The sequence below is a fragment of the Eretmochelys imbricata genome, chromosome 11, assembly GCF_965152235.1.
Source record: "Eretmochelys imbricata isolate rEreImb1 chromosome 11, rEreImb1.hap1, whole genome shotgun sequence".
NCBI classification, from domain to species: Eukaryota; Metazoa; Chordata; order Testudines; family Cheloniidae; genus Eretmochelys; species Eretmochelys imbricata.
This window is the reverse complement of record NC_135582.1, coordinates 62,843,236-62,861,944: the sequence shown is the minus strand read 5'-3', so window position 1 is coordinate 62,861,944 and position 18,709 is coordinate 62,843,236. Positions and strand designations below refer to the sequence as shown.

The 18,709-nt window shown below is 40.8% G+C and overlaps 1 protein-coding gene across 8 annotated transcripts in view; it reads right to left on the bottom strand.

The window, feature by feature from the left end:
• The window catches only part of ADAM23 (ADAM metallopeptidase domain 23), a 176,618-nt gene that overhangs the window by 137,322 nt on the left and 20,587 nt on the right, over nt 1-18,709 (bottom strand). For all 8 annotated transcript variants that reach the window (XR_013347499.1, XR_013347500.1, XM_077830094.1 and 5 more), the window contains exon 3: nt 8,939-9,015. Coding sequence is in view for 6 of the 8 variants with exons in the window: in XM_077830094.1 (XP_077686220.1) it covers nt 8,939-9,015 (77 nt within the window). In the remaining 2 variants the exon portion in view is untranslated. The remainder of the gene's footprint in view (nt 1-8,938; nt 9,016-18,709) is intronic.

Genomic DNA, 18,709 nt, shown 5'->3' with positions numbered 1-18,709 from the left:
GTGCACTAGAGTAGGATGAAAAAATGACAAGATTTCTCTCTTCTTGGACTCATGGAAAGCTGAATTTACTTTAAGTATGAATTCCAAGGATGTTCAGACTACGGCATGTTCTTGTGGAATTTACATCACTTATAAAGCACATTTCAATCTATAGATCCAATGACTGAGCTCCCTATTTGGTAAGCTTTTGGACTTTGCTACTATTAAAAAGGATATTTTTAATATAAAGAAAAGTAGGCAAGTCCATAGGTTCAAACAGTGGTACAGTGAAGGCTTATAAACTAGAATGAGTTTTTGTACACGGAATATCTTTACAGCCTTCAGGAATCTTCTGATAGGAATATGAGACAAAGTCATCTGACAGACCCTAGTACACTGTTAATGATTCTTCTGGTGCTCAGGCTCAGTTCTAAGGATATCCCCAGTGAAGAAAGACAAGATCTGACAGACTCCATCGCAAGGCTTATTGCTATTAATTGGACCATTATGGTTTAGCCCCAAGAATATATTCATCTGAAGGAAATCTAATATTTCTGGAATTCCTTTCCTTGATGGGATTAAGGTATTTCTCTCTGCTTTACTGTAAGAATTTTTCTATATCCTGGAATCAATTTTTTTCTTGATAATAAAATAGTATCTATTACTTGCTGTGATTGTGTTAACGACTCTTGGATCTTAGGTCTGCCACACTCTCATCCATCAATATCCAGCTTGAAGAGAGATTTGTCCACATGGTTTATTTGGCCTTGCGTTAATATTAACACTTCTTACCGCTATTCTCATTTGGTTGGTGACAGAGTTCTACGCACTTTAGAGAAGAAGCAACTTCTTGGCCAATGCTTTCCTCATATTATGCTTCACCCTCATTAAGATTTATTCAAACAATACTCGGTGTTATTTTTACAAGTGCTCTAAATTATTTATTAAATTATGACTAAATTGAGATTAAATTCTATTATATTACCCAATGCTGACAGTCACTTACTTTAACAAAGACTCTTTCCTCCCAACTGAGAATTTGCTTTCTCTGTTCTCACTTAATACAAAAATGAATTCACTGTAAATCATAACAAAAAAGCATTTTACCTCCTCCTCTGCCCACTCACGTCAGCTTAAAACAAACTTCTGTAGCATGCAGCAGTGTGTGTATAGAGAGTTAGATGTGGAGATAGAATTGCTAATGTGGCAATACAGATAGCGTTATTTATATACCCATGATACTCCAGTTACCTGTTTATTTAGTTTTGGTTGCTAGTTAGTCTAAATTTTGTGGTTAACTAGTTTATTTTATCTTGGTTGCTAGTTACTTTTTATTATACCAAATTAGGGTACAAAGCCTTAGCTGATATAGATCAATATTGCTCCAGTGCAGTCAGGAAGCCAATATATTACTAGTTTCTAGTGCACAGTCAAAAGAAAGGGAGCTTGCTACTGATATCATTGATTTATACCAGCTGATGATCTAGTCCCAGAGCATTTACTTGTATTCTGGATACAAAGGCAAGTTGATACACGGAGCTAATCTAAAACTGGAATTTCTGGCCTGCAAGAAATATTGATATTTTGACACTAGCTTTTATCCCAATTCAGGACAAAAAAATCAAACTATCAAGCCACCTGAGCAACTGCAGTGCCTCATGTGAGTTGTAGTCTACTGTCCTTCCTCCAACTATCTTCCTTTCTCCCCTGCCCAGACTCTGTCTTCCATAATGCACTGGGATCTCTTCCTGTGGCTGAAACACTGCAGTACTTAATCAACTCCCATAAGGCTCTAGATGTCTCCAGGCTTTCTTTCCTCTCTTCTGGTCCTTATTCCCGCCTGCCCCTGACCCTACCTCCTGACGTCCTCATATGCTTTTCAGCCATTGTTTCATATTTTAAAGGTGAAGGTGTAAAGGTTGAAAAGTATGTTAACAAATGTAATTCCATGTAATGCTTTAGTTGCGGGAAAAACACTTAACTCTAAATTCAGCTGTGGGCAGATAAAAAGCCTTCCTGTTCCCCTTTAAAAACAAAATAGCTCATGCAGAAGAGCTGAGTAGCAATAAGAAATAGATATGGGAATATAGTGACCTAGCAAATTTTAAAAAGCCACAGCTTGTTGCTCTGTAAACCCAATATTTGATATACTTGCATCTTTACCCCTCAAGAAACTTTCAATATTGCTGACAAAGTGACCAAAGTAAGACCTCAACTGGACATCAGGAAGAGAGCAATACTTCTTTAACACTGAAAAATACTAATTTCTGCTGATTCATTTTTGTTTTAAAATGTGCTGAAATACTCACGGACAGCACAAGCTGCATATGCATTTTTTATGCAGTGCTTACAAAATTTTGCACATCACAGATTTAATAGGGTTTTTTTATACCACTATTCTTTTTCTTCAGATATCACCTTCTGTATCAGCACACACAGTGGCAAACACTGGCACTATAGGAGTCTTACTGTTTTAGAAGTATATACAGTGGCATGTTTATGTCAACATATTGACAATTTGGGGAGATATGTTAGAGATAGTGTGAGCAGTGAACAGAATGAGACAAAAACTGCATCTCTAATGAAAGCTGCTTTACACCTCTAGTCTTACCTACCAATGAAACAAAACATCAACTGTAAATGGGCTCCTATATTGTCATTTTCACATATAACTCAAACAATGTGATCCCTTGTATGCTAGGAAAGTGACCTGCTACTGCCATGGCCCCCAATTCAGCAGGGGTTAAAGGGCTTGGTTGCTAATACAGATGAGACAAGACTGTTTACAACACGATCACAGAAAGCCTAAATAAATAAATAAAAATAATACGCATTTATACAGTACATTTTACCTAGATATTAAAAAAAAACCACCTTCACAATGGTGGTGAGCATTATTATCCCCGTTTTACAGATAGGAAAACTAAGGCACAGAGAGACCTGGACATATGGAGGTTGGAGCTAAAATGGGTCTAATTTGCTGTCGCTTCTGGATACAAGAACAACTTGAGACCTACTTCTGGATGAAGAAATATATAAGTGTCTCAGTTTAATGCAAATATACAATCAGTCAATGGCAAAGGTAGGATACAACCAGATCTTTCAACAATTACTCTAGCCATTTACAACACACGCTTTGCTTCTCTACAAAAGAAAAGGGACACTAAACTTTCTAAACCACTACATGCCACAAGGGGCCACAGCAATGGTTCCCTCAACCCACCCAGCAATATTGTTAACCTATCCAACTATACTCTTAGCCCAGCAGAAGCAGCTGTCCTATCTCGGGGCCTCTCCTTCTGCCCCTCCACCCCCACGAAAATGATACAGTTCTGTGGTGACCTAGAATCCTATTTTCGACGTCTCCAACTCAAGGAATATTTCCAACACACCTCTGAACAACATACTAATCCACAGAGACCTCCCTACCAACACTACAAAAAGAAGGATTCTAGGTGGACTCCTCCTGAAGGTCGAGACAGCAGACTGGATTTCTATATAGAGTGCTTCCGCCGATGTGCACGAGCTGAAATTGTGGAAAAGCAGCAACACTTGCCCCACAACCTCAGCCGTGCAGAACACAATGCCATCCACAGCCTCAGAAACAACTCTGACATCATAATCAAAAAGGCTGACAATAGAGGTGCTGTTGTCATCATGAAAAGGTCGGAATATGAACAAGAGGCTGCTCGGCAGCTCTCCAACACCACTTTCTACAAGCCATTACCCTCTGATCCACTGAGAGCTACCAAAAGAAACTACAGCATTTGCTCAATCACCCTGAAAAAAGCACAAGATCAAATCCGCACAGACACACCCCTGGAACCCCGACCTGGGATATTCGATCTACTACCCAAGATCCATAAACCTGGAAATCCTGGGTGCCCCATCATCTCAGGCATTGGCACCCTGACAGCAGGATTGTCTGGCTATGTAGACTCCCTCCTCAGGCCCTATGCTATCAGCACTCCCAGCTACCTTCGAGACACCACTGACTTCCTGAGAAAACTACAATCCATCAGTGATCTTCCTGATAACACCATCCTGGCCACTATGGATGTAGAAGCCCTCTACACCAACATAGCGGTTGGACTACAAGCCGTCAAGAACACTATCCCCGATAATGTCACGGCTAACCTGGTGGCTGAACTTTGTGACTTTGTCCTTACCCATAACTATTTTACATTTGGGAACAATGTATACCTTCAAATCAGCGGCACTGCTATGGGTACCCGCATGGCTCCACAGTATGCCAACATTTTTATGGCTGACTTAGAACAACGCTTCCTCAGCTCTCGTCCCCTAACGCCCCTACTCTACTTGCGCTATATTGATGACATCTTCATCATCTGGACCCATGGAAAAGAAGCCCTTGAGGAATTCCACCATGATTTCAACAATTTCCATCCCACCATCAACCTCAGCCTGGTCCAGTCCACACAAGAGATCAACTTCCTGGACACTACAGTGCTAATAAATGATGGTCACATAAACACCACCCTATACCGGAAACCTACTGACCGCTATTCCTACCTACATGCCTCCAGCTTTCACCCTGACCACACCACACAATCCATCGTCTACAGCCAAGCTCTGCAATACAACCGAATTTGCTCCAACCCCTCAGACAGAGACAAACACCTACAAGATCTCTATCAAGCATTCTTACAACTACAATACCCACCTGCAGAAGTGAAGAAACAGATTGATAGAGCCAGAAGAGTTCCCAGAAGTCACCTACTACAGGACAGGCCTAACAAAGAAAATAACAGAACGCCACTAGCAGTCACCTTCAGCCCCCAACTAAAACCCCTCCAACGCATTATCAAGGTTCTGCAACCTATCCTGAAGGATGACCCAACACTCTCACAAATCTTGGGAGACAGGCCAGTCCTTGCCTACAGACAGCCCCCCAACCTGAAGCAAATACTCACCAGCAACCACATACCACACAACAGAACCACTAACCCAGGAACCTATCCTTGCAACAAAGCCCATTGCCAACTGTGCCCACATATCTATTCAGGGGACACTATCACAGGGCCTAATATCATCAGCCACACTATCAGAGGCTCGTTCACCTGCACATCTACCAATGTGATATATGCCATCATGTGCCAGCAATGCCCCTCTGCCATGTACATTGGTCAAACTGGACAGTTTCTACGTAAAAGAATAAATGGACACAAATCAGATGTCAAGAATTATAACATTCATAAACCAGTCGGAGAACACTTCAATCTCTCTGGTCACACGATTACAGACATGAAAGTTGCGATATTACAACAGAAAAACTTCCAATCCAGACTCCAGCAAGAGACTGCTGAATTGGAATTCATTTGCAAATTGGATACAATTAACTTAGGCTTGAATAGAGACTGGGAGTGGCTAAGTCATTATGCAAGGTAACCTATTTCCCCTTGTTTTTTCCTACCCCACCCCCTTCCTCAGACTTTCTTGTTAAACCCTGGATTTGTGCTGGAAATGGCCCACCTTGATTATCATACACATTGTAAGGAGAGTCATCCCTTTAGATAAGCTATTACCAACAGGAGAGGGTTGTGTTTTGTTTTGTTTTGTTTTGGGGGGGGGGGGGAGAGAAAACCTGGATTTTTTCTGGAAATGGCCCACCTTGATTATCATACACATTGTAAGGAGAGTGATCACTTTACATAAGCTATTACCAGCAGGAGAGTGGGGTGGGGGGGAGAAAACCTTTTGTAGTGATAATCACCCATTTTTTCACGGTTTGCGTGTATAAAACGTCTTCTATACTTTCCACAATATGCATCCGATGAAGTGAGCTGTAGCTCACGAAAGCTTATGCTCAAATAAATTGGTTAGTCTCTAAGGTGCCACAAGTACTCCTTTTCTTTTTGCAAATACAGACTAACACGGCTGTTACTCTGAAATCTAGCACCCTATACACTGAACCACATGTCCTCCCTTAAATAGAGATGAGGTAGAACACTGTATCTCTCTGTTTGTAACAGTATTTAACTAAAATAGCAGCTAATGCGTTCAGCATGTGGAAGGCAAGTTGAAGACAACCACTGTTGGCAACAGGTCATTGTCCTGCTATACATGGCACCTGGGTGGAATTTTTAAATCATATTTAAAGTGCAGTAAGCAGTTTTAAAATTCCTATTCAGAATCCAAACTCAAAAAATATCTCTACGATCTTTTGACACAATACAAAACTTTTCTGATACAAATTTGGGGCCCAATGACATAGCAAAGTACAATGAAGAGACAGAAACAGTAATAGTCATTCATACCATTTGATTGCATGTTCTCTATAGTGAGACAAATGAAAATTTCCCTAAAATTGGTAGCGCTTTAAAACTACTGTCAATAATTGATACTTCATTAAACTTTAATTAGACAGATCATTTACTATATTTATTATACATTCATAATTCTATTTAGTTACTATTCAATTAATGCGTACTAAAAATATTTAGGTCCTTTGGAAAGTCTACATATTTTTCAAATATTGTTATTAATGATACAAAACTTCATAAATATTAGCTAATGTATGCATCAAACACATTGAGAAAGTATTAACATTATTGTGAGAATTGCCCTGACTTATAGGGGAATGCAGAGAAATAGCAGCATTTGGGCTAGAATTTCATTACAGTTCCGTCCCGTTTGGAACACCTGAGCCTTGCAAAACAGATAAAATCCAGCCACAGCTGGCCAACTGAGAATTCCCTCAGAAAAGGGGAATTCACAGTTGGAGTAGAGCCAACTTTCCCCCCAACCTCAGTACAAATATTAAGGAAAGTAACAGGGCTGAGTAGAGAACATAGTGGGGAGCTCTGCCTTCACTTTCTCCCCCATAGCAATACTCCGCTGGTGTCTGATCCCTTACGGTACATCTACACTGTAGATGGGAATATGCCTCCCAGCCAGGCTAAAAAGACATACACTAGCTCTGCTCCTTCTAGCACACTAAAAATATCAGTGTAGAACATTGCGGCATAGGTGACAGCATGGTCTAGCCACCAACTGGGGACCCTGGGGGTTGGCAGCCTTGTACTCAGGCAGCTAGCCCAAACCACAACATTCACACTGTTATTTGTTAATGGCACAAGCTACAGCAGAACTAGTATGCATCTGTCTAACTAGGCTGGTCGGCACACTCCCAGGTGCAGTGTAGACATACCCTTAGGGATCTTAGGGCAGCCCTATTGCACAGATAGGGACAAAGCAGCTTGAGAATCACGGAGCCAATTACAATTTCCTCCTGATCATTTCTCTCCTGCACACAGTGTATCGGTGCAGGAAATAAATCTGGTTCTTTCCATAGGTGTCATAATTTTTCGGCCACTTATGTACCAAGATGAAAAGCACCTTAATCTAAATGAAGAATAGTCTTAAACAACTGAATTCAGTAACTTACAAAAATCCTGGCAAACCACATAATTTAATATTAGTTAGTGCTACTTATATTTTAAGTCCTGTATCATCCCTTACTTTAAGTACATTTGTCTCAAGTTGGCCCTTTATGAAGATATATGGAACACTATTAACCTGGTTAAGGCTCAGAATATACATTCCTTAATTGAAAACTGCAACTGTTTATCAGTTACTGCTATTTATATCTGGCCTATCCAGGATTCCAGACAGACCAGAAGGAAATATCCCTGTTCACAATCTAAAGCCAAACCTAAGGTTTAGCTAGTGTTGTAGATGAATAGAGTAAAGTACAGTGATATGAATCAGGCACCTGTGTAATAGTCAAGAACTGCAATTTTAAGGGTAATTCCTAAAGAAAATGTAGCCTGACAACATGCATCTAGGACAGGAAGATCAAAGTGGCAACCAAAGATATAGGAAATTTCTTCCACTGCTGTTATGCAGCACATGGCTTGCCAGTTTTCTTTCTGATTGCCACCTTCTGCCCAACAGATGACTGCTTTTGAGTGGTGGACTGAATCTTGTACTGTATATAAAGCACTTAAGAATGAAAAGGATAACAACTGTAATGTATATGTACTGAGATACTTTTCATAATTCATATCCAAGAGGTTTTGGGGTCCTCAGCAAATATGTTTTGGTTCCTGAGCATAGGTGCCAATTCTGTGGGTGTTACAGCCCTGGAGCACCCATGGAAAAAAAAATAGTGGGTGCTCAGCATCCACCGGCAGCCATGTGGATCAACACCTCCCTCTTTCCCACCCCCAACACCTCCTGCCCACCAGCGGACACACTGCTCAGCTCCTCCTCCTCCTCCCTCCCAGTGCCTCCCACAGATCAGCTGTTCAGCAGCATGCAGTAGGTGCTGTGGGGGAGGGCAAGGAGCAGGGGCAGGAAGAAGGGGAAAGGGAGCAGGAAGAGGCAGGGCAGGGGCGAGAAGAGGCGGGGGAGGGGCAGAGGGGGGTAAGAAAAGGCAGGGCAACGGTGGGGGCTTAGGGGAAGGGGTGGAGTGGTGGCAAGGCCAGGGGCAGAATGAGGGCTGGAAGGGGCAGGGCAAGGGTAGGGGGTTGGGGGAAGGGGTGGAGTGGCAAAAGGGCCTGGGACAGAGCTGTGGCAGGAAGAGGCAGAGTGGGGACTTCGTGGAAGGGGTGGAGTGGGGGGGGGTTCTGGGCAGAGCAGGAGTCGAGCACCTCCCAAGAACACAGGAAGTCGGTGCCTATGTTCCTGAGAACCCAAACTAAATTTATATTTCTATTTTTCCTCTTTACATGCAAATATATTCCAGCGCTGATAAATAGGAACATATCCTTTCGTAAAGAAAGCTATATTTATAATACCTAGCTTTGGCAAGCTTTCCAACTTTCATAAATGTTTTAGTCTATTAATGCATTTTGGTGGTGTGGGAGTTTCCCAAAGCTCACAGAATTCCACCTGCCCTACCCTACTGCTCTCTCCTTCAGAAATCGCTGTATTTATTTCCAAAGAGACAGCCACAAAGAGCAGGAAACAAAGAAACCCACAATCGTGCACTTACTTATTCAATGTGAGGTCAAGGATGAATTTGGAGCCAAAGGCCTCAATCTGGAAACTTGCCTGGGCCAGATGCACAGCCTGCAGACATGAAAAAAGAAGAATCTTTACTTTTCCTGTATGTTTAAAACAAGTCAAATCAGTCACCAAGTTTTGTATTTTTTATTATAGTAAATTGTACAGTACGAAATAACTTATTTAGGATTCCCATAGAAATGTCTGCATATTTTGTATGCCACTGTTTGGATCTGTATAGTGAAGGCATAACAAGTACCTACTACAGTATATACACAGTATTCTAGTTGTAATCACCCCATAGAACTCACTTATTCTGAAAAAGTATGAATAATTATAATTAAGGTCATTGTGATGCAAGCATGTAAATACAAAATCATGGCAAAGCTCATATTATACAGTAGGCAGGACTCCTTCAAAATAATTCCCTTTAAGATCCAAGGCTTTGCATTTGTGAATGTATCCATGCTAGTGGTTACTAGATCAACAGTTCTCGACACATTCATTCAATAGCTCATCCCATATCTGGAGCTTTAAATTTCAGCTTTAACTTTAAATTAGAGCTAGCTGCCAAAAACAGAATGGCCTCAATTCTCTCATCTGAATTATCAAGTCAATTCTCAATATTGTTCTAAGCGAGACTAACAATATCTGCAGCATATTCATACATGAGCTGGAAAACCGGGGTCACAACAGACTATCCAAAATTTTGTTTAATAAAAGATTATCACAGATACTTGTCACCAGTGTTTCCTCTAATTTTTTACATCCATGTGTAGAATTAATTTTGTTATGTGCACCAACATGGAGGTGATGTGTGACAGGTGGGGACAGGGCCGAGGGGTTCGGAGTGTGTGAGGGGGCTCAGGCCTGGGGCAAAGGGTTGGGGTACAGGGGGTGAGGGCTTTGGGGTGGGGCCAGGGATGAGGGGTTTGGAGCTGTGGGAGAGAGCTCAGAGCTAGGGCAGAGGGTTGGGTGCAGGGGAGGTGGGTTCTAGGGTGAGGCCAGGGATGAGGGATTTGGGGTGCAGGCTGCCCCGGGGCTGCAGTGGGGAGAGAGGACTCCCTCCAGCCCTTTCTTGCTGCAGCAGCTTGGGGCTGGGGGCAGAGGCGGCTCTCCCTGGCTGCGGCAGCTCTGGCGGGGCTGGGCTGGGCCAAGGGAGGGACTCCTCACCTGGCCGAGGCAGTTCCACACTGGGACTGGGCCACAGGAGGGGCTCCTCCCCTGGCTGAGGCAGGTCCATGCTGGGGCTGGGCCGAGGGAGCGGCTCCTCTCCCGCAGCCAAGGCAGGTCTGCTCTGGGGCTGAGTCGAGGGACGGGCTCCTCTCCCACAGCTGAGGCAGGTCTGCTCTGGGGTCAGCGGGGGGGGTGCGCCTCTTCCTGACATAGCCCTGAGCCCCTGCGTGGGGCTTAGCTTGTCACAGTTTCAGGGTAACTGCAACTGTATTCACCTTCCATGGTTTCTCGAGAGCACTCACTTAAAGATTTCCATCTCCCACCTGTCACTTTTCTCAGGCAGAGACCCACATCTCACTCATTCCTGACCAGAGGCTTTAAGGCTGCATAGCTTCCCGGATTTACAGTGTGATATGCCCAGCAAGCCAGACAGGCCCATGCCTACACTTTTCTTTCTCTCTGAAGGCTACGACCAGCATATTGTCCGAAGTTTTAAGTCACCACACAACCTCTTCTAAGCCAGCACATTTTTTATAGTAAAAGTATTACAGAGAAAACATTAAAAACAATAAAAGAACCGATACCCTTAATCCGAATGTCTTTGCACTTCAAGGACCCTCTGTTTCTGCCCCACTTCCCACAACAGTGCTGCCTTTGTGTGCAGTTGAGCTGAGACAGCAATGCTTTGAGGAGCTTTTCAAGCACTGATATTTTAGGCTTTGTCTATACTACAAAATTATGTCAACTTAATTAAGGTCAACCTACAACCACTGCAGTAATTCAATCGGCAGCTGGTGTCCACACTACCCTTCTTCTACCAGTGGAGCACGTTCCCACCACGAGCGCTTGCACCAACTGAAATGGGGCATTGTGGGGCACTGACAGCCATGCAGAGCTCACAGCTGAAGCCCCCGATCTGCCATGGGGTGAAAGGCAGCAGCCCAGCTGAGAGTGGGGAGCTGGGAGGAAGCAGGGCTCCCAGTGGACAGAGGGAAGCCCAGGCAGCAGCCCACTAGGAGCAAGTGGCTGGGAGCCCAGGGGGCAGCTGGGTTCTAGCTGGAGCCCCCCACCAACCCCAGGGTGACAGCCTGAGCTGTGAGCCAAGGTTCACAGCCAAGGTGTAAGGTTCACAGCAGGAAACTGCTGGAGCAGTGAAATTGACAAGAATTTTAGCCAACAGCCAATGTAAGTACAGTAACTCCTCACTTAACGTTGTATTTGTGTTTCCTGAAAAACTGTAACTTTAAGTGAAACGGTGTTAAACGAATCCAATTTTCCCATAAGATTTAATGTAAATGCAGCGGATTAGGTTCCAATGAAATTTTTGGGGGGCAGACAAAAGGCATTATATACTGTACAGTACTGTGGTTGGGAGGTGCCCCTGGCTTACCCCACATAGGTACAGCCCACTGCAGGCAAGGACAATAGGAAGCACTTTACGCAGCAGCAGCTTCCCCCCAGAAGAAGAGGTGCTGACTTTGCCAGAGGATGCTCCAGGCCCACCTCTTCCTGTCCCTGCTCCACTCCAGGCCCGCCTCTTCCCATCCCCACTCCACCTCCTTTCCGGGCATGCCGCATCCCCGTTCCTCCCCCTCCTGCCAAACAGCTGTTTGGCAGCGCTTAGGACTTTCTGGGAGGGAGGGGGAGGAGAGGAGTTGCGGCGCTTCCCCGCTCCTCCCCCTCCCTCCCAGAAAGTCCTAACATTTAGATACAATTACTAATAACTTAGGCTGCATTTGAAGAATATATGTATTCTAATTCTGCTATGCACAAGATTTAAATTAATTTTGACTATGTGGAAAGTTTGATGAGCTTATGTTATTCCACCTTAAACATCATTCAGGATAAAGAATAGACTAACAATACTTTTCTTAAGTCCTAGTTTATAATGAATTTTAACTCAAACAAATTAATAAATTTACTTGTACATTTTCAAAAAAGCCATTCTGCACTCAAAGAATAAATGCTGTGAGTTGAGAAAGATATACTGTATTTTTCATACAATCCAGAGAGCCAAAATAAAACTCAACCATAACCATGGATTTGTGATTGGTGCCTCTATAATTATATACATGCACGTGCGTACACAAACGCACAATTATTCTTTATTGCTTGTGTTACGGTAAATAGTTAAAGCCTAACCAAGATTTATATACAGATATTGACAGCTTCAGCTCCAGAGAGATTTTATGATCCTGTCAAAAGCAAAATCCTAGCTCGATCTTAACTATGGAGCCATCATAATGAACAACCCTGGGATGAAATAAACATATTACTTTTATGTGTTATTCTAATCTCATCACTCACATGTGGCAGCAATGAGTCAGTGAGTAGGTCACCCTAATTAGTGAAGACTAAAATAGAATTTCACCCTGGCAACTGATTTATATTATTTATAACAAGTTAGCATAAAGTGTTTTATTACTTTGTGTTTCAGCCATCATGATTTTATGTAATGTGTCTCATTCATGGGAGAGGGAATATTTCTGAAGAATGTTACACACTATTGATATTGTTCTCTTTTAAAGAATTGCATTAATCCCTATATTGTGGGACATTCCAGTGTTTTATAGTGCTAAAGTGTGATTTGAAATTCATTTCCTCTTATACAAACAAGTCAGACAGCATAGGTCAAAATAAGAAATGATATTCCTGGAATGTGTATAACACTTTGTTTATATGCACACCCTTTAGACATCTTCTTTTCTATGTATTCCTTTTCCTTTTCTATACATAAGAAAAATTACATGTACTGCTTGTGCAGTCTGTGTACATGCACACACTTGATACACATATGGGATATATGTGACTTCATGTGTTTGTATGTGAAACTTATATTCTTGTTGTTTCCATCTAGTTATATATAGTTTAACAGATCAGATATAAAAGGAAACAGTTTGCTTCCTCAGCACAAGTGCTTGTTATAATGACAAAGGCTACTCTCTAGCTGCAAAGCTGCAATATTACACTAAGCTTTCCTGCAGCAAAGTGCTACCAATCAAATGCAGTGGAGCTAACTCAAGAAGGAAGGGTCAGATTCTCTTTTCCATTTTTGCTGCCACCAAAATAAAATTATATGAAGAGAAGAGTCCTCCCCCATTGCTCTGGTAGGAAAGAATACCATTAATCATCATGATAGAGATTCACTGCATCAGGAGTGGTTCTGGGAATAGTGTTGTAGTCTCCTGTATGCAGCAGAATCTCCAAGCTTCTCTCTCCTCCCTCTACGTGCCCTAAATTCACAGACTAAAATAAGTAAATAAATTATTATAAACCTCAAATTTACTGAAGTCTAAGCCTGAGCCCCCACCGCCCAGGGCTGAATCCAAAGCCTGAGCTCCCACTACCCCAGGCTGAATTATTGGAATTTTCAAGAAGTCACAGAGGTCTCATAAAAATCACAGATTTTTAGCCATAATTATTATATAAAAACAATATTAAGGTTTCAATGAAATTCAGTTAACTCACTGAAAAAAAGCAGTATGAGTTTTTTCAGTGTCCTGAGGGGAAAAAAAAAACAGTATGAGTTAAGGACATTTTGAGAGTATAAACTCTGATAACCTGACTTTTGCTGGTTCGTGCCACACCTCTGTCCTAGCCATTCTTTTACTTATTTACTGTGCTCTCCGTCATAGTATTTTAGGATTATTTAACTGTAATTCAGTTGCATGAATTTCATAGAATTTTTGTAATTTTAATTTTTAAAAAGCTAATAAAAGTTTAAAATCTGTATTACTTCCTTTACAGGCCAATATATTAAGTAACCAAGTTTATTCATCTGATAGTACCAGGCATTTTAAAAGAATAGATTTTTTGCATAAGTATACACATTATTTAACTGGTCAATATTAACAGTTTCTTTAGATCTGCTACTGTGTATCAGTTAGATATGAATTTCAACACTGTAAGTTTGCTGCTTTTAGAAATTCATATTTTTAGTAACAGTCCTTGACAAACACATAAGAGGCAGATGTTGCATTTCTTATTTTGGCAAATCTCCTGAGTTTGCTATTGTAAAAAGTCCGTCTCTTGATCAAAGTGGATTTTTTAAAATTAAGAGATCTAATGATTCAGAAGTATATCCATTCATCTGTAAAGGATACCTGGCTTTTTGTACATTTGTACTACTGCTATGTATGTGCTAAAATCATTATGCTTAGATGGAAAAAAAGATGTGTATGCATGTATCTAAGAGAGATAATTAAGCTTTTTTAAAAATTAGATTTAGTTTATAAACTGAAACTGTTTTTGAGCTATATAATCTTTAAAATTTAAAATGGACAAACTGGATTTTTTAGTTGATACGGGAAATAGTTCTTCCATGCTGAGAATTTGACTGGAAACTTTCAATTGGAGAATATTTTCCTGGCTATATTGGAGAAATACCTTATAGTGTGACTCTACAAAGAAAAGTGACTAAAATTTGCTCCACAGATTTACTCCCTGAGTGTATTCAGTTTCATTTCTGCCAACTTTAGTAACTAAGGCCCTTGATGCTTCAAAGACTTGTGAACATGTTTAACTTTATGCACTGTGAGTAGCTCCATTGACTTCAGTTTAACTCCCATTGATTTTAACTCTCATTAAAACCAGTGGAAGTTAGTGTAACCAAGGAAATAATTCAGCTCTAAAATACGCTTCTAGTGTTCACCTGATGCAATTTAAGCTCATTGCTTCTTGTCCTATCCTCTGAGATTAAGGAGAACAATTTTTTCCCCTCCTCCTTGTAACAACCTTTTATGTACTTGAAAACTGTTATGTCCCCACTTAGTCTTCTCTTGTCAAGACTAAACAAACCCAGTTTTTTCAATCCTCCCTCAAAGGTCATGTTTTCTAGACCTTTAATCATTTTTGTTGCTCTTCTCTGGAACTTCTCCAATTTGTCCACATCATTCCTGAAATATGGCACCCAGAATTGAACAATACTCCAGTTGAAGCCTAATCAGCATGGAATAGAGTGGAAGAATTAGTTCTCGTGCCTTGCTTACAACACTCCTGCTAATACGCCCCAGAATGATGTTTTCTTTTTTGGTAATAGTGTTATATTGTTGACTCATATTTAGCTTGTGGTCCACTATGACCCCCTAGGCAGTCATTTCCCGTTTTGTATGTGTGCAGCTGATTGTTCCTTCCTAAGTGGAGTACTTCACATTTGTCCTTATTGAATTTCATCCCATTTACTTCAAATGATTTCTCCACTTTGTCCAGATCATTTTGAATTTTAACCCTATCCTCCAAAGCACTTGCAACCCCTCCCAGCTTGGTATCATTTGCAAACTTTATAAGTGTACTCTCTATGTCATTATCTAAACCACTGATGAATATATTGAACAGAACTGGATCCAGAACTGATCCCTTTAGGACCCCACTCAACATGCCCGTCCAGCTTGACTGTGAACCACTTAACTACTCTCTGGGAAAGGCTTTCCAACCAGTTATGTACTCACCTTCTAGTAGCTCCATCAAAATTGTATTTCCCTGGTTTGTTTATGTTGCCTTCAGTGGATTTGCACAGATGTAAATTGATTGGAACTTAGCAAACAGCTCTGATGTTGAACAAGGCAAAAGAATCCAACTCTCTCACCCACAGTTGTGTTGGCTTTGCCAGGCTAACAGGAATGAAAACTTATTTTTGACACTAGAGTCAATAGATAGGACTCTGAACACACTCTGATGACAGACTGCATAAAAATCTGTGATTACAGCAAAGGGTCAAACAGTAGTCAAAATTTCGCTTGCAGAATCTTCATGACATGGTGAAGTATGCATCAGAAAGAACTCAGCCTTTTTCATAGATGTCAGGCTTGCAGACCCCACCGGGCATCTTAGTGAGATATAATAAATGGAACCCCATGATGCCATGAAGAACAGCTGCTTGAAACTGAAGCCAAGCAAGAACTGATGCTGGGGGGCAGTGGAAAGTATTTTCGATCATTTGCAACCATGGTACAACCTCCTTGGTTGAAGGTAAGCCCACACAATTGGTCAATGAAGTGCACAGTTTAGGAGGACTCTTGGATTCCTTGATGACACTAAGCTCTCACATAGCAGCATCCACAAATATCACATTCTATCATCTCCAGTTAGTTAAGAGACTCCATCCCACCTTGGTGGACGATGACTTGGCCTCAGTTATTTACACCTTTGTCACCTCTTGGTCAGACTGCAACAATATGATGGAAATAGCTGGGCTTGAAGCTTTGCTTACGAAACTCCAACTAGCACAGAAAATTGCAGCACATCTCCTCCGCAACACAGGCTATCTAAATTACTGTGAGCACATTAAACCTGTCCTCTGCTCTCTACATTGCCTTCCATAGGATTTTGAATCAAGGTCAAGGTCTTGGTCTTTATCCTTAAAACACTCCATGGTCTGGATCCAAGATATCTAAAAGACTACCTAAAATTATGGGTTGAAGGCTAATCAACAACAACCCTCCTCTGGCACAATGGAACTTTCTACAATAAGGATAAAGCTCCTTTGGTACAGAATAGAACTTTCTTCGGGCCTCGTCCCAGGCTGTGGAATAAATTCCCCTAGGAACTAAAGACTATCACACACTGACCACCTTCTGTTCCACATGAAAAGTGCACTTCTTTGACCTTGTCATCTCTAACGTAAATACATAGAAACATGTAAATTTAAAAAACAAAACAAACAAACAAAAACCCACTACCAAAAGTAGATACTCCAAGACATGCGCTTCTCTCCTTCGGGAGATGATGAGAGAGTAAACACCATGTGACAGATGTTAGTCGCATTGCTTAAATCAGTGCTGGAAGTCACTCCAATAACATGGTAAAGTTGGTGGTATAAGAACATATATGGAGTAGAATTTTTGCAGTCACTTTTCAGAGAACCACACTTATTTTTAAAAAAGAATTTATGTAAATACATATATGGCATACTATCAACAGCATGTTCAATACCTGTTTAGTAGTTCAGTTATACATTTATTAGCGTATCTCATTTAAAAACCCTCTTTATCATTATTTTAAATCAATGGATTAAAAGAAAAAAGGTTTTCTGTCCCTTCTCCTCCCTGCCATTTGTAGATTTATGATATTAACAGGTTTTCAGCCATTCTGAAAAGCTCTCTGCTTGATCCTTCATTGAATTGGACAAATCCCCAACATATCTTCCTTCTTTGGGGTGCCTTATGAAAAGTTGTCTTTTTGTCTCTTATTTTTTGTGAAGCCTGATTTTTCTAAAGTACTGTAGCTATAGGTTTTATTTTGTTCTTAACCATAATTCACTATATTTAATAATGATTATGGAACTCTTAATCCCTTTGTTTGAAAAGCTATTTAACTTCAGTGTATGTACAATATTAAATAATATTCCAACAGTACTGGCCACAAATCTTAACAATTAGGAAAATTTCAGCAACCTTAAAAGGTAATTATTATCTTCAGAAAGGAAGTGGTACTTATTTAAAGCTGTGATGTAACACAGCTTCACTGCAATTAGGTGATTCACCTGGGTTACCACAATAATAAAACAAAACAGTGCATTTTTACAAGTACTAAAAAGATACCTCAAAAAGAGTGCTATATCGGAAAGTACCTTCTCTACCAGTAATAGTCATAGGATGTCCTGTATATCTTTAGTATCTAGAAAGCTGTTGCAAAATAAATTTATTTCTCACTAACCCAAAAATATTTAACAGCCATCTTCCAATCATATTTTTCACTTCATAGATCATTAATTTTTATGTGTTAATTAGTTTTTAGAATGCTCCAACAGCCTAAAGAACTCTTATTTCACCAGAGTTCTCATTATGGTAGTTAATCCTGACTCGCTGAATATTGGTGAAGATGTTCACCTACAAAACACTCCACCCCACTCCTTTTCTCTATTGCCATCTGTCTTCCATCCTTCTGTACCCTAACTACAAACAGGTATAATATTGTAAAGGGCTAAGAAAATTAAAGAATTATTCAAATAAGAAAGTCATTTCACAATAAAGACATTATCCCATACTATAACTCAGATAACTGGAAATTGGGTGATTCGAAATTTTTGAACCAGTCATAATTTCAGACTCATCACTAAACAGTGAAATTCACTGCAAAAATAACTGGTGGATGCCACACACACCTTAAATCAACAGCAATACATATTCTTTAATAGATTCATAAGAAAAATATCATAGTTATGAGATTAAACTATTACCATTAATCTCCCTGTGCCTCAGTTCCTTATCTGTAAAATGGGGATAATAATACTTTCTTTTTCCTGCCCTTTGTCTTATCTGCTCAGATTGTACACTCTTTGAGGAAGGGGGTGTGTGTGTGGCTGCGTGTGCGTGTGTCATACAGCAAAATGTAGCCCTGATCTCAGTTGAGGCCAATAGGATTCCTGTAATAACCTAAACAAGATGACTTTTAGGTAAAAAGATCATCTCTCCTGCAACAGGAACAATGCCAATTCTCCTTTCTCCCAATTCCACAGACCCAGAACGTCGCGAATACTGCTCTGACACAGTTCTGCATTGGAGGACAAACTACAGAGAAAATCCTTGGGGAAATGCATAACCATTTCAGGCCTGGAGCTGTCCCCATTTAAATTCCCCTTAAACAG